At 39.7% G+C, this 24816-nt stretch overlaps 1 protein-coding gene across 3 annotated transcripts in view; it reads left to right on the forward strand.

Moving 5' to 3' along the window:
• The first annotated feature begins 5175 nt into the window (after positions 1-5175).
• Positions 5176-24816, forward strand: part of LOC149193762 (uncharacterized) — a 117906-nt gene continuing 98265 nt past the window's right edge. For 2 of the 3 annotated variants that reach the window (XM_089404924.1, XM_089404925.1), the window contains exon 1: positions 5176-5556. In XM_089404924.1, coding sequence (XP_089261050.1) covers positions 5400-5556 — 157 coding nt within the window. In that variant the 5' untranslated portion in view covers positions 5176-5399. The remainder of the gene's footprint in view (positions 5557-24816) is intronic. The other variant, XM_089404926.1, reaches the window with a different exon arrangement.

Below are 24816 nucleotides of genomic sequence, written 5' to 3' on the forward strand. Positions count from 1 at the left end.
TTGAGTATGGTACTTAGGGTAAACCCTATATTCTCAAGGCTAGTCAATAACAAGGCTCAAATACATTACATAATATACTCGTTACAAGCTTAACATGTCACTTGTGAGAATTGAACTTGGTGGGGGGATAATAATCATTTCTCACAATCACTTGAGATAAACTCAATTGACAAGAACTTCACTTGATTATATCTCAACATTCGTATTTTGTCTTTGTATGGAACATTCTTTACTTGTATTATACATGTGAATCCATGAATTCAAATGTGTAATGGATGGATTTGAAATACTGTTGTTATTTTTTGTTGTTTTACAATTGCATACGAGCTATGTTTTTATTCAAAAAAACATATGAACTCTATTTTATATTACTTTGAGTTCAAATTAAGCTTAACAATTGGTACATGACAATGAATTACACAATAACTTCTTAAATATTAGGAGAAAAAATACTAAATGGCTTACATACTTTTAGGTGTAACAATCACGAGCTAATGTGTACAATGATGACTTTTTTAATATCTTATATATAATTATTCTAATTAATTGCCCATTTAAGTTGTAACACCCCTCCTCCCAAGCCTACCCAAGTAACCGACCAGCAGGGGTAAACATCCAACGAGAGAGGCTACTATAAGGGATTTAACTTCCTTAGTGATCTTAAGGAAATGGAATCGATGGAACACCTTAAACAAACCCATCCACATCAGCAACAACACCCACAGGAGACATGTCAACCACTTAGACATCCTGTCCCTGAGTCCCACTGATGTTTTAAGCCTTTAAACCCCTGGTTGCTCTCATGCTATAAGCAAGACAATGTCCAAAAACCAAAGTCGCTCTCACAAGCCTATGTGTCAGCGTCCCCGAGATTTGAGCCACTTTTCTAGCCCAGAATCCCAGCCTCTGCCGAGAACTTGTTACAACCTCCAGAATCCATCAATGATATGATGACAAGATAAACAAATAAAAGATCAACCTCAGGACTAGGCATGAGCATCCCCAACTGGGACTGACATTCTGTCAAACACTTGGCATCAATGCAACCTACAGGTCAAAGCATAAATGACTAAAAGAACTTATGAAACATAATTGGAAGGAACACCACCTTTTCCATTGAACTATCATAACATCAATTAGGTCTTGCATCCATCCATTTAACAATTACAAGTAAATAAATGAAACAACCATGACATGAACCAGTCATATAACCAACATATAACCATATAAATATCAGAGATATGACAACCATTAAATCTAGATATAAACCAGTGCAAAAGTAAGAGAACTTAGCTTTTATTAATCATAGGAAAATCCGACTAGGTTCGAGACTTCCACGTACCACTCGACCATAGACATGGCTGAACCAAATCTCTCTTTTAGCCAGTCACCCCCGTGCCATATTCTAAGCATGAATGTGGGATCTCGTAGAACAACCAATCCAAGAACAACCAAGGGAATCCAGAGGTTAAACCACGTCCATTCTCATCAAACCGTGATCACACCAAAACCAATGCTTCGATCACAACCAAATTGAATTTGGAATGCCATCCAAAATCCATCACTATCCTTGAGGAATTTTCTGTCTCCTTGTCTCTCAGACTTTACTACAATCCAATCCCGGATCACTAGGCCCTAAACCAATACCAGTCTCTCAGGCTTTACCGCAATCCAAACTCGGATCACTAGGCCCTAAACTGAGAATTCTTCCTCAGGCTTTACCGTGTATCCTGCCAAAACCGGTCAAGGGATTCATAGGCCTTTGGGAATGAACCTTGAGACCACGTCTGCCCCAAATTCTGAAATCCATCTGGCACACCAAAGCTCAAAATCGAGATAGCCATCCCAACATACCATGACATCCAGAAAAAGGCAGGGCTAGGTTGAAAACCACTGTCATAACCTGACAAAACCATGCCACCGCCAACAAGAGAACCATACACCAACATGCAAAGCCATGCATGTCCAAACCAACTAGGAAATCACACATGCAAAATGTTACCTGCAAGTATTCCTACTGAAGCTACTTGATCATACTTTCCTTTACTTGATCCTTGCTTTCCCTTTGCTTGCTTTTCCTTTCTTGCTCCAAAGCTAGAGTGCTTCAAGGAAACTCTAAGTGACCAAGAGTGGGAGAGAGAGAATAATGAGAGAGCTCCAAACTTGAATTGACAAAAGGTTACCAACTGATCCTTAGAAACCTTTTTATTAATGAGGCATCTATTTTTTTTAATTTTCCATTGTTTTCCTTCAATTTTCTCCTCACATGCAACGTGTAACCTTTCACCTTACTTTTCTCCTAATTTCCTTTATTTTCATAAATAAATGTGCCAAAAATGTTTTTTTGCCTTTTAATGCCTTAGCCTTAGCCTTTGCCAATTTTCCTTAGCCAAAACACACATGCAGTGATGCCCATTAGGATATCTTTGTCCGACATTCAACTTGGAATAAGTGTCCCTTAACTGTGGTCTTATTTTTTCCTTTATTAGCTTTTATTATATGGAATTTTCACTAGGAGTGTTACATAAGTCCACTATCATGTTAACCTATCATTACATATACATTTGACCCCTTTATACACTGTATACAATCACAAGACATACCCTTATTGAGTTGTCTTACTTCCGATATGCAAATTTCAAAAATTCTCAAATGTAATATTTCATAGAAAAAGAGTTTTATATCTTCAATCTAATTTCCCCAACTAAACAATTACAAGATTCTCTTTTATGGTGTTTGAGTGCCAAAGGCACTTTTGTTTCTCTTCACCTCCATAACTTTTAATGTTACAAGAAAGTGAAATTATCACTATTTTGAATTAAAATTTTCCCACTAAGTACAGGGCAAAGGTCATTTAGAAACTTAAAATTTGATAATTTACAATTTCCTTTCTCTTTATTCAACTCATATGTTTGTTTGTTTTGTTTTGTTTTTTTGCATTTAATATCTTTTTAAAATTCTTTACTTCATATTCTTCATCTATTTTAGCTTTACAATGTAAACATATCTCTCACCAACATTATTTGATTTTAAAAATATATTAATATTATACCAAAAAAATTAATAAATTAAATATACCTAAAACATAAACAATAAAATAATTCATAAAATATTCAAAACACCATTACTCCAAAAGAATTACAAATTCATTAATATTAACCAACATAAAAAACAATTACAAATCCGTTAATATCAACCAACATAAAAAAATAGAAGCGCTCAAATGGTAGGCAACAAATCATCAAGAGTCTTTGGCCTTGAATTTGTAACAAGAAGTAACAATTACAAATCCGTTAATATCAACCCCCACACATATATATATATATATAAAAACAAAACACTCAAATGGTAGGCAACAAATCATTAAAAGGCTTTGGCCTTGAATTTGTAACCCGAAGTTTTAAATCAATAATTATTATTTCTAGGTCTATGGAACATCTTTAATAAAAACAATAAACCCAATATTAATAGAAACAACAAACCATTTATCTGATATCTAAATTGGAATAGTTTACCATGTCAATGTATTTTTATCATTAATATTATTGCTCATTTAATGTGATAATTATAATAATTATATTATTGTTTAAGTTTTTTTATCATTAATATTATTGCTTATTTAATGTGATAATTATGATAATTATAATAATAATTATTTCTAGGTTTATGGAACATCTTTAATAAAAACAATAAACTCAATATTAATAGAAAGAACAAACCATTTATTTGATATCTAAATTGGAATAGTTTACCATATCAATGCATTTTTATCATTAATATTATTGCTCATTTAATGTGATAATTATACTAATTATATTATTATTTAAGTTTTTTATCATTAATATTATTGCTCATTTAATGTGATAATTATGATAATTATATTATTATTTGGTTTATTTAAATGTGATAATTTATATTTGTATTTAGAGTAATTAACACCTAGGTTAATTTCGCATTTGTTTAACATGGAGTCTCATCCCAACTGTTATCACTATAACTTTTAGGTGCATGGGATTTAAACAATAAATTTTCCTACATATAATACTTCATTTATATAATTATCACTATAATTTTTAGGTGCATGGGGATTTAAACAATCCCACATATAATACTTCATTTATATAATCATCACCAATTAAACAGTGCCTAAAAATTTACTTAAATGTGATAATTATTTATATGATTATTGTGACTAAATTTAACACCTTAAAAATATTTAAAAGGACTAAGCCTACTTCCACATATTACAAATTAAAATTTTATAATTACCTAGAAGCTAAAACCAATATGTAGATTTGACAACCCTTAGTTATATGGAGATTTGGAAGATTTCAAGTTCAAGGCCAACAAGAGCTACATAGTAGCTAGTACCTGCAACTTAGCTTAAATATAGTTTAATTAAACTAAAAAATAATAAAGAGAAAGATTTCATCACAAAAAATAAAACAAGTAATAAAATAGTGTATTTTTGAATATCATCACAAAAAATTAAGAAATATGATTAGCTAATATTATTTATGTTAACATATATACACTTTAATATATATATATATATGTGTGTTTTATTTTTTATTAATATACATAATTTTTAATAATCGAATTTATTAAAATATGTTTTTAATGTAATAATAAGTCATTTTAAATTGAAAATATCCATAAAAAACCTATAATTCATAAAAATAGAAATAATGGCAAAAGAGAAAAAATTAAAATAAAAAAATTATATACAAAAGAAATGAAATTAAAAACAAAAAATTAGTAATTAATAGAAATAGAAGTTACTAAACAACCTATAATAAAATCTAAACCAATCATTTTACAAATAAATAAATTTAAATAATAATAAAAAATAATAAAAATTAAATTCCTAATATTAAACTATAAATAAATGACAATTGTTTTTAGTAAAAACAAACTAATAAATAGTAAAAAAATACAACAATACCCTGCAATTATGTATAATAATTAAAAAAAAAATACTCAGTTCAACCACAACACTACAGTTATGAAGAATTTCAGAGAGTAAAAAAAAATTACTGTTGAAAACTAGATTTGAAGAAATTAAGAGAGTAAAAAAAGATTACTGTTGAAAACTAGATTTAAAAACAATCATGAAGAAACTTGGAAGAACATGAAAATTTGAAAATAAATAAATTAAAATACACTTTCTTTAGGGTTTCTTATTCACCTCTCTCTTGTTTCATGTTTCAGATACGGAAAATGTCAGCCAGCATGTGTCCGAGGCCCGCCCAAACCTCTTCATTACTCTGGCGCCTCTACTTATCCGCTGATTTCATTATTTAATTTCAAAGGCGTTACCCGCATGTTCGTTTTTGGGTCGCATGTTCGTTTTTGGGTATCACTGAGGATTGCGGATTCATCCTCGTTCTGTACTGAAGATGACGACGCTGTCAATTTTCATACCCTGTTCCCGCAGTGGTCACCCAAGATTGGGCCCAGGTCAAGCTAACAATGGTCTTCGAGGGGATTTTCCAATAGGTTTAAGTGGAGCGAGAGCCATGTGCAAAACAGAGCGCGACATCACCACTATTAAAGGTTCGGGGCTATTACCCACTTCAAATTTTTATCACAAAACCTTTTAAAATTCAACATATCTGTCCTGAAACATTTAATCATGAAAATGGCGTTGTAAAACTTACAGAAAAATGTTTTGAAGGAATTTGTACGCCTCGAATCCTGGACACCATCAACATGAATGAGCTAATGGTCGCTCTGAAAAATTTAATGAACATCTTTTTATTTTTGTTAGTTTCTATGTTTTTGCCATTTATGGTTTACTGACAAACCCAACTTCTAAAATGTCACAACACAGACATTCGTGTAGACACCTATGGTGACTCCTTTATTTGAGCTAGGTTTGAATGCAAAGAAATGATAGTTGCCGAGATGCCATTTTTTTCCCTCTGTTAAACTGCCATTATTTCGTTTTCTTACACAACAACAAAGGGTAGGCATGTTTCTGTACTATTGGGAGACATTAATGATGAAGTTTGTTGCTAATTACTGCCTTTTGCACAAGTGCCTAGCAGCAAAGGATATTTTTAAAACTGGTTAATAAGGAAGGCTTTGTGTTTGGAAAACTGGCAAAGCCCCGGGCTCAGAAATAACTCTCCGCTACCCATGCACATCAGCAAGATGCACCCACATTCTCACCTTGTTTGGAAGGTCTGTACCAGTGTTTAAGTAGATTTTGATCATCACAAGCTAGTTGCATTTAACTCCATTCATAAGTACATACGAGTAAAATGATAAATGTGTAAGCTAACCAGTAATTTATAAACAAGTATTAATTCGAATGGGTATGTAGTGGAATGGAATTTTAAGGCAACGTGACAAGGGTATGGTCCACATATGTGTTTTTTCTTTTTAAGCAAAGGTATTCACATTATATTAACAGGAGAATGTACATAGAATACAGTCTAGAAGTCATGGGGGGTCTTCGCCCATCACCCTTCGGAGTACTCTGCCCCTAAGAGGGGAAACTAGGGGCAATGGCACAAAATTGCAGTTTGAAACTATTACGTAGCATGAAAAGAAACAAATTTTTTGAAATTGCAGACTGTGGCGCCAAGCCACAGATTGACCACCCTTAGAGAAAATGCCATAGTGCCAAAACAAACTAGACTAATGAAAACCATAGGAAACTTGATCAACTAAACGAAGACATGTTGAAGAGCCGAGGCAGGTGAGCGGGAGAGACCAAGCTTTGAGCAAAGGAGCCGGAGGGAAGTACTAGATGGTAGCCATGGTGTAGAGTAAATAAACCTAGAGAGGTAGTTGGTGAGAAATCAAGTTGAGCATGCGAAGACGTTGTCAGAGATCCAAGATGACTGATTTATAGAGCATGGCAACCAACTGTGACGCAGGGAGAATGACGGTCGCCAAGTGGAGGGCGTCGCTGTTCCTCCATAATGCAAGTGGCAGGGGTGGTGCAAGCACTTAGATCGGGGGCACATATGTTACCATACACGAGAAATGGGAAATGGAATGAGAAGTGGGTTTGGATTGAGAATTGAAAATTTTCGAGTTCTAGAATTGAGAATTTTGAAAATACTCGAGTTCAAGGATGAGAAACTATTTCTAGGTTTTTTGATACATGTGCAAGGAGCTGGAGGGAAGTACTAGATGTTAGCCATGGTGCAGAGTAAATAAACCCAGAGAGGTAGTTGGTGAGAAATTAAGTTGAGCGTGCGAAGACGCTGTCGGAGATCCAAGATAACTGATTTATAGAGCATGGCAACCAACTGTGACGTAGGGAGAATGACGGTCGCCAAGTGGAGGGCGCCGCCGTTCCTCCGTAATGCAAGTGGCAAGGGTGGTGCAAGCACTCGGATCGGGGGCACATATGTTACCATACACGAGAAATGGGAAATGGAATGAGAAGTGGGTTGGGATTGAGTATTGAAAATTTTCGAGTTCTAGAATTGAGAATTTTGAAAATACTCAAGTTCAAGGATGAGAAACTGTTTCTAGGTTTTTTTGATACATATGCAAGGATGCATCAAATTTTAACTACAAAGGGCTTGACTGGTTGGTTAGGAGGGGATAGTGATTTCCCTAGTGTTTAATTCAACCCCAAGAGCATGGTATGTTTTGTCTTGTGAAATAACGAGATGTCATGGTTGTTAAGTTTTGTTGGGCATAAAATTTATCATACAATGTGGTACAACATCCTGCTTCTTGATAGAGGTTGGGTTATTGGGACCAAGAAAGCATCTACAAGAGTTTCCTTCAATTTAAAATTATAACCATCAATAATCATCTTACAAAATTCTTTTGAAAGTCATTCAAATCTATACAAGTACAAAGATATATCATATTTATATTCATTCAAAAATTAGGCAATGGTTGATATATTTGTTATATGTTGTTGGTTGTGTGTCTATGCGTTTTAGGGAGGATGATCATGCCTTTTCAAAAAGGAGGTGATTAATTCTAAGTTGTGGTCCTATGTAAAGTGTCATGGCCATATTGTAAGGGCCTTCTAAATTTTAAGCCATTATTGAAGGATATGATTGTTTCTTAAATGAAACATTGCTATGAGTTTTACACATGCAAGCATGGATAAGAATACACATACCAATGATTAAGAGTGGTGATGCAATGTCATATATATGTGTGTGTGTATGTATATTACATTATGTAACTCCTAAGTACCATTGACCTCTATATTATATAATTGATTGTTACATCACTTTTTTACTAGGCCTTTATTCCCCTAAAAAAACAATGCACCAAGTTTCTAGATGTGGGAATGAGAAGATGCATAGTGGGAGCACCCCCAAATTATATATATATATATATATATATATATATATATATAACATGATTCAAATTCAAATTCAGTAATGAAATACATTGATTTATACATCATAAATGATTCAACGAAATAGAAATAGTAAAATATTGTATACATTGATTTAAATTCATCATTCATTATTCTAGAATCTAATTAGTACTAAGCAAAATAGTAGATACTAAAGTTTGAAGACTAGATGAGTGAAATGAAATTACTCAAATTCAAAAATAGTAAAGAATGATGAGTCGAAGACTCGGTTTGAGTCTAGACTCAAAAGTTAAAACTAAAAATGAACAATGGACAATAAACCAAATATTATTAGAGTCGAATTGGTCATCGAACCAATCGACCTCAGAATTGGAAACCAGAAAAAAACTGGACCAAAAATTGGTCAGCCAAAAAATACATAAATATTCAAATTTTGAAAAAAATGCCTAAATATTCATTTGCATCCATATGAATCCAAACCATTATACACAAATATGCAAAGTTTCTTATGTATATAACAAGTAAGTGTGTGTATAACCAAAATAGTACCGAGTGCAATCCATCTTTGAATCAAAAATACATCAACAAAGAGACTCTAGATGGCCTCTATAGTCCAAAAGAAAAATCATGCTACGACAAATACATAGGGACCCTCATCATCAATATCACCCTCTAAGCATTAAAAAAAGATAAAAAACTTAACATATAAAATCGAGATTTTATTTGAGTGATGGGTACATTTTTACTAGGCTCATGACAGAGGAGTTCACAATTAATGCCACAAACATCAAGGTACATAGAGGGCTTGTTGCTCGCTAGTTCCATATCCTCATACATGATAGAATCCAATGGAAATGTTGCAATCTATCCTAATCCTGAAATCTTGAACACTGTTAAGTCTGTTGGATTTTGAGTGGCATCTAAAATTCTATTTTCGTCATATGAAATCCAATGTGGTTGGAACCTCAAACATCCTGAACAGCTAATGGTAATGATAAAGTTTTATGTAAAAGGGATTAAAAATTTAACATTACCATTAATTACATAACATTAGTAGGGTCGTAGGGTTGAATATCACCCTTCCCCACCCATAAAGTATTGTTTTTAGGCACCCCTGTTGGGGAAATGTGTCCCCCACATTAGGGAAATGTCCCCCCGTGTGTTTCCCAAAATAGGGATGCGGAGAAATGTTTCCCTATGTGTCCCCTTGTCCCAGGAGCATGGGAAATTTGGGGAGCGCATCCTCCTCCTTGGGGGACACGTCCCCGTGGAATGTTGAAAAAATGGTAGTTTCTTACTTTAAAAACATACATATTGAAAATGTAGGTAGAAAACACATTTACACAAAACAAAGGGCTTATGATATAGCTTGAGCTTAAAGAACACTAAAGTGCTTAACAAGGTAGCTTGACCTTGAATAAAAGGGATTATAAAATTCCACAACAAAAACTAAAGTTGAAAAGTCCTACGCATGGGAAAGGATCATAGCCCACTAGAGCACCAACGAGCAAACCATTTACACTAGGTGCAAAAAAATTATAGTTCATAAACATAAAAAACTCAACTCAAACACTCTAACACAAGAGGGGCCACCCAGGTAGGAGAAAAATGTAATCTTGAGCGTCAACATAACTAGATGGCTGAAATCATCCATCTTGAAGATAGTGCAAAATCAAAAAATAAATCCTAGCGCCCAATTGACTAGGGACTAGTATCTGTTAATTTAAACTCTTATAAATCCTTATTTAATTTCACTCAACAATTTAACAATATTGAGAAAAATATTTTACCAAATAAATTTTAGAATTGCTGAAAACTAAATATGTTGATAATTAACATGTATTTTTGCAGCAGAAATAAGTTAGAAGTCATTGGCAGGTACAACAAAAGAAATCACCCACAAAACCCTTCTTAAAATTTTATTAACTCAGAAAATATGGGTTGAACCCACAAAGAAATACACAGGAACTTATAATTGATAATAAAACCTGTAACTCAACCTCTTATTGACAAATTTGACCTCAATAAATCTTGGCCTCCTTTTCCTCCAATTCGACCTCCAAATTTCCTTTGGAAATCTCCTCAACGTCCTCCTAAATCTCCTTGGTCAAGTCAAGCCTTCTCACTTGACAAATCACTAGCTCAAGTGCTCAACAATGATTGCGTGTCCTATCCTCTACCCTTTGTTGAAGAATGTAACTAGTGTCAGTCTTCATAATTGTATTTGAGTCATGATGTAATTTATTTGTCAAAAGAAAGAAAGATAAATTTTATTATAAAAGAAAATTATTTATTAAGCATGGGTTTCATGCTTTATTATTTTATTTTTAGGTCAAAGCCTCCATTGTAGGCTTCTAGGGTTTATGTCATAAGTCCTAGTCCATGTCATCATGTAATAGACCCTTCTTGGGATTTATTTGTCAAGAAAGAAAATTATTTTTTGATGTAAATTGAGTCAAATAGACCTCCTCCACCAAGTCGAGCTCATAGAAGACAAGTCAGCGTCAACAGGAGCCTCAAACCACTATATATAGGCAACAACTTGACCTCATTTGGAGCACAAGTCAAGCAAGTTTGATTTGTAGTTGCTAGAGGAGAAAAAGGAGAGCGAAATACCTAAAGTGAAGGAGAAAACCCTAGCGAAGAAGAAGGAGACAGGCCAAAAGAAGCCGAAAATCTCTCTTTTCTGCAATGCGTGCGAGTTTCTGGGTAGCTACAGGAGGGCCGAAATTTTAGATTTGCAGTAGGGTTGAAATTCTGGAAGTTGGAAGGTCGAAATTCTGTGTTGTAGCTGGGTTGAAGCTGTTTGACGAGAAGAGACTATTGAAGTTTGGATAATCATTCTGGAAGGCTGACTTGGTGGAGTGAGGAAGGTCTTTTTGTCTAGTCATAGGTCTTGGTTTGTCTCAGTTTGATTTAAATCTATTAATGGAAGAGTTTGACTTGGTTTTTCCCCTGCATAGGGGTTTTAGCCCTGGCTGAGTGCCTATATCTGGTGTCATTGATCTTCATATTTTTGATTTGATAATTGCTTGATGAGAAGAAGATAAAAGAACATAAAGAAAGTTAATAAGAATACAAGAATATCACAAGTAATTGTCAACATAAGAAAATCTTTTTGCCCTTCCGATTTTTTAACATGGTATCAGAGAGAAGGTGAAAGAAGAGGAAAAGGTAGCTTGAAGATCTATTGGAGAAGGGGTTAAGATAAGGTTTCAAAGAAGACCATAAGGGGAAGGACTATTATGACCACATCAATGAAGACAAAAAAACTAAGAGGAGCCACCAATTATAGGAAGAAGAGGGTAGATCTTATCCTTGCAAAACACAAAGTATTGGATTTTGTGCTAGGAAAAGTCAAGGAACCTTCAGATGATGCAGGAAAGGAAAAGTACAAGGAAACAAACATCTTGGCCATGAATCTAATTGTAGATGGAGTGAAGGATAACTTAATTCCCTACATATCCAATATAGATACTGCAAAAGGGATGTATGAAGCTCTCTCCAAACTATTCACCATCAAGAACATTGGACAAATAACTAGTCTCAAGAATGAACTAAGAACAATAAAGATGACAAAAAATGATATTGTATCTTCTTATTTTGTAAGAATCTCCAAAATAAGAGATGAGCTCCAAGCTATTGATGAAGTGATACCAAATAAAGAGCTTGTGATTGTTGCACTACTAGGTCTACCAAAATCTTGGAGTGCTTTTGCATCAAGTATTAGCAGTTGGAAAGAAACACCATATTTTGAAGAAATGTGGAATGCATGCAGTCAAGAAGAAGCTCGCCTCACTAGCAAACAATAAAAAGGAAGATGAAGAGAACACCACATCCAATACATATTTTGTTCACTACAAGAAAAGGGGAGGAAACAAGAAGTTTAAAGGATCAAAGAAGAAGATTGACCTATTTAAAGTAGAGTGCTATCATTGTCATAAGATGGGACAATATAAGAATCAATGTCCTGAAAATTTTAGCAATAAGAATGAAAAAAGAGAAAGAGAACATGCCACAGTTGTAGATGAAGCTCCACCTAAGAAGAACAAGACCGAAGAGTCTTAAGTCAAAGACTTATATTATTAAGTCGCTTACATATCCTCCTTGTATCATAAACTATTGTGTTGGCTTGATGGGGCCTGACCCAAGTTCAGAGTTAATCAGTCAAACAAATCCCTACACTACTGGCCCTTTCGGCAACAGCCCGCAGAGCGCGGACTGAGGTCTCACTCGAAGCAGTATGGGGGGATGCTGGAACCAAGTTTCCGCACCCTTGAGATGTCTGAGGGGTCGATTTAGTCCAACTATGAATGGCTTTGCGCAGGTCACTTCGCGCACTGCCCTGACCTGCGAGGCCTTCGCGATTTGTTATAATCGCCTTTGTGCAGCCCTAACCAGGGGCTGAGGTGCTTTCGCGCTGCTAAGGCAACGATCTACGCTATTTCCCCAAGTTACACCGTGGATCTTACTTATCTTCTTATAACTGTTAGTTAACTTCGCGTAAACAAATACTTTATCTTATATTCACTTAATCAACACAATCATATAAGTTCGCGCACCATATAAACAGTGAAATTGCAATTTATACCCAATACATTCAATGCACAAAACAGGAAAAAGATACACAGAAATGATATGAAACTTCTCTTTATTACTTCTCCAAAGGTTACAGACTCGACTTGCCTTGTGCACTCAGCTGCAGGGGTCCGCGCACTCAGCTGCGGACTACTAGGCCTCTGTGCACTCAGCTGCAGAGCCTTCTCTTACTTTACGACCCAAAGACTCGACCTTACACTTCAGCTAAGACTCAACTCTTCATCGTTTTTACAACCTAGAGCCTCTTTCTATTTATACAATCCCATGGTCCGCGGACCATGGGTAGATCTCTAAAGCCGACATTACATTACAAAAATGAGGGCCGACAACTTTATGACTCATTTACAAGTTCGTGCTCCGCGCCCACAAAACGCAGAGTCTTTTCATCGGATTTAGCCAAAATCTGGGGTTTAAGCCCCAAAACTTCCCTTGGGGGATCCCGCGCCCAATAGGTCCCCAACACAAACATCGTGACTCGCCCTCGAGTCACTCTGTCGATGCAGAGATCTTCGCGTGGAGACCTTCCAACTCTGCCCGGACCATTGCAAGATCGGTAGCGCACTGAGTGGCTGCCTGTTGTACCTCCTGGACGCATTAGTTAGATGGCTGGGCCACCTGTGTATAGATTCAACCGACTACTGTTTACTTTTCCTGGGAAGCGTTCACCATTTAGTTTTACCAACTGTATCGTGCCACCATCTGTGATTTCCTTAATAACATACGGTCCCATCCCCCCAGGAATTTATCGAACTTGCTGTTGTATGACAGCTCCAAATCGTTCACCTTAAAAGTGCGCAACTTGATATGTTGATCGTGTCAGGCCTTTTCGCGCTGCTTTTGTACGTACTAATGGAATCTGGCCAAGAATCGTTCTTCTTCGAGTTCCTTCAACTGCGCGAGCCTCTCCTCTAGGGCGCTGCGGTCCGTCATACCTGTGAGCGTTGCTATGCGCAGACTAGACACGATATACTCTATCAACATTACAGCTTCCACTACATAGACTAGCCTAAAAGGCATTTGTCCTGTCAGTTTATTGCATGTTGTCCTATAAGCCCATAATATTGCGGGTATGCACAGGTCCCAATCACTTTGCTGTGCATTGCATACTTTCGTCAACGTGATCTCCAAGACTTTGTTAAACGCTTCTACAGTCCCGTTACCCTGTGGGTGTTACGGTGTGCTTTTCTGATGATACACCTGAAACTCTTCCGTTAGTGCGCTGATCGTTTCATTCAGGAAATGTGTACCGTGATTGCTCATCAAGATCTTCAGACAACCGAATCGTGTTAGTACGTGTTCAAACAAAAGCTTCGCGGCCGTTGCGACTGTGCAATCTTTTACTAGCTGCGCTTTTGCCCAACGCGTCAGGTATTTTGTCGCAGTAATAATATATCTCGCGCCTGTCTTTCCTTGCGGTTTAATAGGTCCTACAAAGTCAATTACCCACTTTTCAAAGCGCTGCAACGTCATTTGTGGATTCAGAGGCATCTCATCCCTTCGTGATTGCTTACCCATTCTTTGACATACATCACATGCCTTGCAATGTGCTTATGAATCCTGGTGAAGGGTCGGCCACCACAACCCTATGCGGAGAACCTTCTGCGCGGTTGCTCTTCCTGCATAATGACCTCCCACAGGACCACATAAGTGTTTGCGAGGATGCTACTTCGTTCAACTTTGGTACATACCTTCACAGTATCTCATCATTCCCCATCTTGTATAGGTGCCCTGCAATGACAGAGAAATCTGCCGTGCACACCACTAGTTCCTTCTTCTACTGGACAGAGTAACTTTCCGATGCAGTTCCAGTTGTTAAAAAGTGAATTATATCTTCAAAATGTCCATCCGCTATGCGCACAGCAGAAAGCTGCGCGTCGGGTAGTCCTTCTTCCAAGTTGGTAGGTTCCTCCCTTGTCTCAATGCGCGACAGGTGATCAGGTCCCGCGTTCAGTTGTCCAGGCTTCACAACAACTTCAAAATCATATTCTTGGAACAATAAAAGCCACCTGCATATGCGTCCCCCCAACATAGGCTTATTGACCAAGTATTTCAGCGCGGAATGATCTGTATACATCTTGAAGTGTCCCCTTAGCAAATAGTGCTGATATTTCTGGAGCGCATACACCATAGCTAGTCCTTCATATTCAGTGGTAGAATAGTTATTTTCTGCTTTAGATAATCTGCGACTCGCGAACGCGATAGGGTGATCCAAGCCCTCTCCGCCATCCTGTGTGAGAACTGCCCCCAACGCTATACACGACGCATCAACATGAACATGGAATTCTTTCTTCCAGTTCAGGAAGACAAGAATCGACGCAGTCACCATCTTCTCCTTCAAGATATCTAGGCTTCTTTTACAGTCATCATCCCAGCAGAACGTGACATCCTTCTTCAATAGTTTTTCCATCGGCACGGTGATTTGGGCATAACTTTTGATAAACTTTTTGTAGTACCCCGTATGTCCCAAGGTAGCGTGCAGTTGTTTCACACTGCGCAGTGCTTCCAAATTTAGAATCACCGCGATTTTTGCGGGGTCTACCATTAGCCCTTGTTTACAAACCACATGTCCCAACAGGTTCCCAAAAGGAATGAGGAACATACACTTCTTGAGGTTAAGCGCGATTTGGTATCTTCGGCATGTATCCAACATCAAGCGCAGGTTTGCTACATGGCACCTAACCAACCCAAATACAGTCCAGTCATCAAAATAGACCTCCAAGAATTTATGAATATATTTCCTGAACGCCGCAATAACTACGCGCAAGAAGATGGTCGACACGTTCTTCAATCCAAATGGCATGACAGTGTATTGAAAGCAACCCCACTCCGTCGCGAAGGTTGTCTTGCTCCTATCCTCTGGCGCGATCCTGATCTGATGGTACCCGGAGAATCCATCAGTAAAAGAATATGCTTCCTGACCGCCTACATTGTCTAGTGCCTCATCTGTGAACGGAGTTGGGAATGGGTCATGTATGCACGCGTCGTTCAACTTTTTGAGATCCACATATATTCTTATTTCATCCTTCTGCTTCTTATCTTGTACTACCATTAGACTTGCCCAGTCAGATTCCTCCACAGGCTCAATGATGCCTGCCGCGAGCATCTTGTCTAATTCTACGCGAACCTTTTCCTTGTATTTCAGATTTAAGCGATATGATCTCTACTTAACTGGCTTCGCGTCAGGTTTCAACGTGATCCTTATAACCCCTAAATCTCCAATTATTCCCTTTAAGTCCGTAAATTTGGTCGGGACTAAGTCCTGATATTCACGGAGTAGTTCAACGACCTTGTCCACTGTCGCGTCATCCCAGTAGTCCCCAATCTTCGCGAATTTAGGTTCCGCCTCTGTACCAATATTTACTTGCTTAGTCTTTACCAGCGCGGTTATGTCAGGATTCTCGATTTGTGGTCCTTGAACCCCACGCTGGCCTTTTGTCTCGGGAATATCAATGTTTCTCGGATCTTCATCCTCTTCCTCAACAGTTACATTATAACACTCCAGCGCGCAACTTAACTGAGCAACCCAGTGAGGCTGAATCATCTCTATTGGTTCCTGTGGCATCCTAAAGATGGCTGCTTTTACTTCTTGGAGCGTTTCATCAATACTATCCCATCCATCCTCAAAGTTGAAAGTCATCACGAACCCTTCGCGTAGGACATCCCATTCACTTGTCTCGTGGCGGAGCTCTGTTTCTATATACCAGTTCATTGGTATAACATCCAGGGTGTGGCAGAACAGGTGCACCCACTCAGGTTGTGGCTTCTCCCCATAGGCCTGCGTCCACTTGGCCAGATGCACGCGTGGATCATCTTGCCCATTGTATTTATCTGTCAATCGCACTCTAGGCTTCCCAAACCGTGTGCACATCATTCTTCTACATGCGCGCCAGTGTTTAAAGCTTCCTTTGTGCGTACCCCACCACCTTGTGGGCGTAGCGCACAGTACCCAGTTCAAGACCTGGAAACGTTGCTTTTCTGGCACCTCCCTTTCAAACTTATCCAAATAAGTTTATACCTCACCTAACCCATCATAAGTAGGCAAATCTCGCACTCCTGTCGATACACAATGCAGTGATCTTGTCATCATATTACAATTAAGTGTGCTTACCTTGTGTAGCCGGTTCTGCCATCGCTCTATCTCCTCATCTGAATCCGAAGTACAAGAGTTTTCGTGCTCCCATGAAATTCGCCCATCCGCGATGGGATTAACCCAGTCTTGCTCCCGCGCGGTTATCTTGTAGATGCAATCCAAATCGTCGTCACTTTCATAGTCACGCACCGGCTCTGTATAGCGCAATCTTTCAGTAGGGTCCAAGGGTATAACTATGCGCAAAGACTTCTTCTCAAAAATCATCTTGTGCTTCTTCAGATTAATCACCCCATTCATGTCAGTGGCCCAATCAATTCCTAAGAGCCTGGGGTAAGGATTGCTGTTATCAACAATCTCAATCACTTCAAAGTCTGCTAGCGTGCTCGCTCCTTGAATATCCACAGTGATTCCCTGCAATCTCCCCATGGGTATTATCTTTTGCTGGTTTGCCATTCGTAGTTGAATAGGAGACCACTATAGTGTAGGTCTCCCCATGCACTCCCATGTCTGTTTCGGTAGAACATTCGCATCCGATCGTAAATCCAGAATTACTTGGTCCATTTCATATTCTCCAATTTGCGCGGTTAAGCTCATTTCTCTTCCTGTTCTTGTCTTGTGCTTTCCAATCTTCCAGACTACGCGCAGTTCTCTTAGCGTGGTCCCAGCGCATCTATTAATGAGTTCCTGCAATCCTTTTACAGACTTACTGTTGCGCAGTAGCTTCATGCATGTTTCCAAGAACGTCGTAAGCATAGATGGGTCCATCTCTGACTCTGGTCTATCTTTGCTTCCTGAAGTGGAGGCATCAGCGAAGCTCTTCTTAGCTTCCATAAAGGTTTCTTGAGCGCGCTCCAAATCAAACTTCGCTTCTTTCGCCGGAGCTTTGCGAACCCAAGCACTATCTTTGGGCTGTTTGCCTTTGTCATCTCCTGTCGTAATGCCACTTTGGAGCACAATGTTCACATTTGGATCTTCCTCGCGTGGCTCAGACCCTATCATTTGTAGGTTTTGAGTCGGGGGAGGTGGTAGCGCTCCCTTGTCGCCTATCCTAGCTATTAGCGTAGGACAATCTCCCGTCTCATGATCAAATGAGGTACAGTACAAACACGATGGACGCGTTGGGTTCATACAATCGCGGGCATAATGTCCCGACCCTCCGCAATTGCATATCAGCTGTCTGCGACCTCTTCCAGGTCCTCCTCCACCTCGATCCCGTCCGCGCCCCTGAAATCTTACTCGCGCCACTCTTGCGTTCTGGTCTAGGGGCTGTGTTTCGGCCTGAACTTTGTAGGTGGGGGTTCTATCCATCATCAACTCATAGCTTCTACAAGTGCGCTCATCGTGTCTTACTGACCTACGAAAATTACAAAACCACTGTTGCGAGGTCTGCATGTACTTCTGTAACAAATGGCAGTTGTTCGTAGCATGCTTTTCACCTATTTGACAAATCGCGCACCACAAAGCAGGCGTCGCACTAGGTCCTGCTTGCGCTTTAGGTCTCAACGGCATTGGTCCTCCTCCCGCGAGGTAATTTGCGAACACCGGGTAGTGGTCCTTATCATGACCCTGACCCTTGCATTTTACGCACCACACCTCTTCGCATACTTCTAGTCGAGTCGTCTTGTCCTGTTTTAGACTCTGCATCTCAAGGCATAAGTTTTTCAATTGCACGTGGATTTGCTGAACTCCCAAGTTAGGATCTTGCATTGAGGTCTCATGAAGCCTCATTGTGATCTTTGGGGCCTCTGCCTGAGTCGTTAACCTCTGTTGCGACAACGTGCTCCTCAGATGCGGCGTTAGCGACACTACAAACCATTCGCGGTGCTACCCATTCGTCAGATTCATATTAGCTTCGCGAATCGTGCACTTCAGCCTCTGATCCAACTCCCAAGGAGTCTCGCCTGGTAGCATTGTGATCTCTTTGAATCCAATGATCGACTGCACCTCTGACTTCGGCATGCTAAATTTCTTATTTAGTGCAATTTGGATATCTGCGATTCCCACATTCGGATTGTCATTAGAAAGCTTAATATACTAAGTCAGTGCGTGATCTTGCAGAGCGCTGACCAACATCGCTTTCTTTATATTATCATCTGTGACTCCCTGCGCTTCCCATACGGCTCTTACCACGAACCAAAACTAGTCCGGATCTTCATTTCCCAATCCTTTGAACACAAGCAACTTTATTGTGCTTGTCATATTGAATTGTGGCGGGGGCGGAGGCGGAGGTGGTACAGGTGAAGATGGAGGTGATGGTGGTGGAGTTGGTGGCGGTATGGGTGGGGGTGGTATGCGTGGAATCCTCTGCCTTATCAAATGGATTGCACTTCGCGGAGAGACCTTCGGAGCTCTTCCTCGTCCCCTCGCGGAGGTGAAATCAAAGGGCTATTCTTTGGTCCCTTACTTCCTTCATTTCTGTAGGTTCTTCTGCTCCGCGTAGCTCCGAATATCAAGGTAATTGCATAACCCTCTTTTCACAAAATAGCATTTTAATCCAAGTATTCAGAGATTTTATGTACTTACCTCGTGGTCCTTTGAGGAAGCGTCGCTCTGCCTCGCTGTAGCTGACTGAAGTGTCTACCGCGAATTCAGTAATGAATCCTCCCATAATCCGATCAAGCCAGTGATCAACAATGCGCACAATCTTATTCTCTGATGTTTCCAATCTGCGCACCAATTCTAGGTTCCACACAATAGGACCGTCGAGCTTCCACCTTCCTTGGCTATTTGCTAGCTTTGCGATCCACTCGTACAACTCAGTAAGGAAATATGCGAAGAAGATTTCGTGGATCTCTGTGTACAGGTAGCAGTCTAACCACTCTTCCTTTGTGTTAAAATTGGACAACTAGGTCCAAACTCCATGTTCTGATGCTCAGATTAAGAGGCTAATATTTTTGTTGGATTCCTCTTTCTGAGAGGTGTAAAATCCATATAAAAATAGTCTTAATCCGATGAGCAGAACTTATATTTTGAATTTATTATTCTTAATAAATTATATGTGCAAGGTCAGCCAGTTTTGTAATGTAGGCTCACATGCCCAACAGATGTGTCACACACCCTCATTGATGTATATATATACAGGAAAAGTTGGAGAGAATTTGATCACTACACAACTCACATCTTCCTCTCTCATCCTAAAAGTACGAGCTACCTGGAGGACGAATTTCAGCCAGACGTAGGAAGGACGAAGAGGATCTTTCTGCTGCTAGGGTTTCTGCTGCTAGGGTTTCGCAGAAGTTTGACTTGGGTTGACTCATCTGCTGGTTGGAGGGTTGTTGTGACACATGCTGGGCTGGCTGACCAAAGGAGACTTTGCTGGTTGAAGCATCCTGTTGACCGCCGAAACGAACACATACATTTTTCTTGTTTCTGATTTGTCTTCTGTAAGATCTGCTTATATGTTCTATCTGCATTTTGCTTATCTACTAGTATGATTGCTGTGAGAAAAGTGAAATTGCTCTTAGCATAGAACATCTACAAAACTTTACATGGTATCAGAGCTGAGGTGAAGACAAACTCACTTCAAGTGATCTCCTCTCCACGTCTTGGGTTTTGGAGAAGGAGATACACTATGGATTAAGCTGGTCTAGTATGATGATGCCCTAATGGAGAACGCAGTCATGGATCCGCAGGCAATGGAGATGTATTCATTTATGAATTAAGAAGCGGGTATATGAAGCCGCAGGGATAAAAGTAGCCACAGCAAAGTATATGGAACCACAGTCAATCAATACGCTGTTCATGAAGAAATATAATACGCTGTTCATGGAGACCTAGCCGCAGTCATAACCACAGTCTAGTATGGAAGAAACCGTGGTTATCTAAAGTCCTAGCCACAGTCTTAATAATACTCTAGACGCAGTCAATGGATGCCCTAATTTGCTGTCAAAGTGAGGCCTCAATATGCTGTCCAGGAAACCTTATATGCTGATGACTGATGCACAGGTCCTGGAGATACTTACATGCAGATAATGGAGACACATTTATATGGTGTTCATGGTTACGTTCATATTCTGGGTATACATGATATTTATACGGTCAATGTGATGCCCTAACACAGGGCAGAGTTCTACACGCAGTTAGACTATACATGAACGCAGCATAATCTATGTATTGGGTCAACATATGAAGCTGCAGTCAAACGCAACATTATCATATGTTCTGGGCTCTCGGCATACTTGAAGGGATGTAGCTGCAGTGGAAGAGACGTATTATACGTATTCATGGTTGTACGCAGTCATGGAAAGGTCCCAGGATCTAGCTGCTGTCATAATAGTGTCCAGCCACAGTCGAAGAGTTCTGGCCGCAAAGGAAACCTGTAGCTGCCAAGAGGATGGCACCTTAAGAATACGCTGGCCCAAGGGTGATGCCCTAGCCGCAGTGAAAAACGCAGCAAAGGAAAAGTACGCAGCCACTATACGCAAAATGAAAAGATACGTTGTCATCTATACACACAGCAATCTCTAATCCGTTGGCAATGGAGACCTATACGCACATAAAATACTCTATACGTTGTCATGCATATACGTAAGATCAGGAAGATTTATACGCTGGAGACTTACACGCTAAAGAATTACACGCTAGAGACTTACATGCTGTAAAGGTAAACTCAGTCATGGTTGCATATACGCTGGGCATTATATATACGTTGTTCAATACGTTGTGTATGAGTTCATATGTATACGCAGCAAATAGTAATACAGTCATACGCATAGCATCTGAACACATCAAATGACAATACAGTCATACGTTTTCATGTCATTTGAACACAGTCGTATACATGGAACGCAGTCACTGGAATGCATACATGTAAACGCAGTCATATAAGAACATGTTCATATATACACGCAGTCATATGAGGGATATGGAACCAAGTTCATATATGGAATATGGAACCACGTTCATATGATCTATATAGTATAAGGAACACAGCGTAATGAATGCAGTCAAGGCAGCTAGGTAAGGAACACGCTGTAGTGAACACATAACATAAAGGGTCTATACACACCTTGAAGAATCATACACGTTGTTCACATGCTGAGAAACCCTATAGACCTGTCAACGCTGTAATAGAAGAGACCTGTTAACACAGAAAAGAAGTAGAGAAAAGCTCGGATGAGGGTACAATATTGTCTTGGTATATAAATCTCGGTGGCATATCTATAGCAGCCCAATCACAATGAACAGCAGTGATAGAACTGTAACTCTCGGCATACTATCTCAGCAGAACCGTGTTGATGGAATGAGTTTCCATGATGCATAGTATTTAGATATATGATCTTAATTTGAATATATACATGCAGGTGGACTTCATGTATATTTATACGCAGGTAGGTGACTTCATGAATATATATATACACAGGTGGACTTCATGACTGTATATACGTTGAGCAGTCACGCTGGGCAATCATGGGTATATATTCGCTGAGCAGTGTTGATATGATGCATGGGCAACATAAAGCTTGATATGATGCATGGGTAACATGAAGCAATAAGATCATGGACATGGGCAGCATGAGATTATGGAAATGAAGGGCAGCATGATGATGGATAAGATCATGGACATGAGCAACGTGATTAGTGAAGTATGGTGCAGTACTGCTGTGTACATTCAAAACCGATGCCCTCATTCCGCTTTGGACTCCAAAACTCCCGAAGAGGTTTTCTCTGGTAAGAAACCTGATGTCTCACATTTTAGAATTTTTGGATGTCCTGTCTATTTTCATGTGCCGAAAGAAAAGAGAAGTAAGCTGGATGCTACTGGGAAGAAAGGAATGTTTGTGGGCTACAGTGAGACTTCTAAGGCATATAGAGTCTATGTACCTGGTCAAAGGGAAGTAGAGATAAGCCATGATGTCACTTTTGACGAAGATGCTTCCCTGAAGAAAGTAGTAGATCTTCCTAGATCTGAAGAAAACCATGAAGAAAGACCTGGAAATCAGGAAGAACCCCAGGATGAGACTATGCCTGATGTTGAAGGGCCAATGGACCCTATTGATCCTTCCCCTTCTCTAGGAAAGAGGCCATCATGGCTCAGGGACACCCTCGAAGATGCTGAGGGTCATGCTGCCCCAAGGGGAACATTCCGAGAAAGCAAGAAGCCGTGTAGATACCAAGGGTATCTAGCTGCCATAAGTACTATTATACAATCTGAACCTGGATCTTTTGAGGAAGCCATCAAGCATCAAGTCTGGAAGGATGCTATGCATGAAGAATATGAGGCTATTATGAAGAATGATGTCTGGGATGTGGTCCCGAGACCGAAGGACAAATCTGTTGTCACCGCTAAATGGCTCTACAAGATTAAACATGGATCTGATGGGAGTGCTGAAAAGTTTAAGGCAAGATTTGTTGCCCGTCGCTTCTCTCAAAAGGAAGGAATTGACTATGACGATATATTTGCACCTGTGGCTCGATATACCACCATCCGATCCATCATAGCCCTTGCTGCTACGCAAGGATGGAGTCTTCATCAGATGGATGTCAAGACCGCTTTTCTGCATGGTGCAATAAAGGAAGAGGTGTATGTAGAACAACCTCTGGGATTTGAAGTTCAAGATCAAGACACTTATGTCTGCAGGTTGAAGAAAGCCCTCTATGGGTTAAAGCAAGCACCCATAGCTTGGTATGAGAGGATGGATAGTTACTTGATGAAGCTGGGCTTCACTCGAAGCAATGCTGATCCAAACCTTTACTTTAAGGTTGAGGAAGGAAAGCCTCTCATTCTAGTGCTGTATGTGGACGACCTCTTCCTGACAGGTGATGACCCTCTCATTCATCAATGTAAGAGGGAGCTTGCTGCTGAGTTCGAGATGAAAGACCTAGGACTGATGCACTATTTCCTAGGCCTGGAGGTCTGGCAGAGACCTGGAGAGATTTTCCTTTCTCAAGGAAAGTATATTGTGAAGCTTCTGGAAAGATTTGGGATGGTGGACTGTAAGTCCGTGTCGACACCAATGGAACTCAACTTTAAGAAGTTGAGTGGCAGCGCTGCAGGGCCTATCTTGGCCGATCCTACTGAGTATCGTCAACTCATAGGAGCTTTGATGTTCTTAGTGAACACCCGTCCGGACATATGTTTTGCAGTGAATACTTTGAGTCAACAGATGGTTGAGCCTCATCATTTTCACTGGGTTGGTGCCAAGAATCTTTTGAGATATCTTCGGGGCACGATAAACCATGGGCTGAGATACACTGCCGGGAGTGTGATACTCCGGGGATATACTGATGCCGATTGGGCTGGCAGTGTGGTGGATCGTAAGAGCACATCTGGATGCTGTTTCAATCTTGGTTCTGCTTCGATCTCATGGATGAGCAGGAAGCAGAAGTCGGTGGCTTTGAGCACCGCGGAGGCCGAATACATTGCTGCTAGTATGGCCTGTTGTGAAGCAGTTTGGTTGAGGAAGCTCTTTAGTGAGCTGTTCCAACATGTGCTAGATACCACTGTAATACTCTGTGATAATCAGAGTGGGATTCGTATGACTGAGAATCCTGTGTTCCACGATCGATCCAAGCATATTGATATCAGGTACCACTTTATCCGGGATATGGTACAGCGAGGTGCCGTAAGGCTCGATCATATAGGAACTGATGAGCAGGTCGCGGATATTCTCACTAAGCCCCTGGGGAAGGTCAAGTTCCTAACCTTCCGTGAGAATCTTGGTGTCGTGGAAAGACCCTATGATGTGGGTCCTGTTGGACGATGAGCTCTGGGAGCTCTGGGGGGCTTTGGGGATAGCTTCTCGGAGCTATAAGCACTCATAATGCTTCTGCCCCACCCTTTTGGTTATTGAGCTGGTTTGCCACTCATTTAATCTGT

Source organism: Pinus tabuliformis, chromosome 2_2, assembly GCF_031772625.1.
Source record: "Pinus tabuliformis cultivar Carrire ecotype Pingquan chromosome 2_2, CPIR1, whole genome shotgun sequence".
Classification (NCBI taxonomy): Eukaryota; Viridiplantae; Streptophyta; class Pinopsida; order Pinales; family Pinaceae; genus Pinus; species Pinus tabuliformis.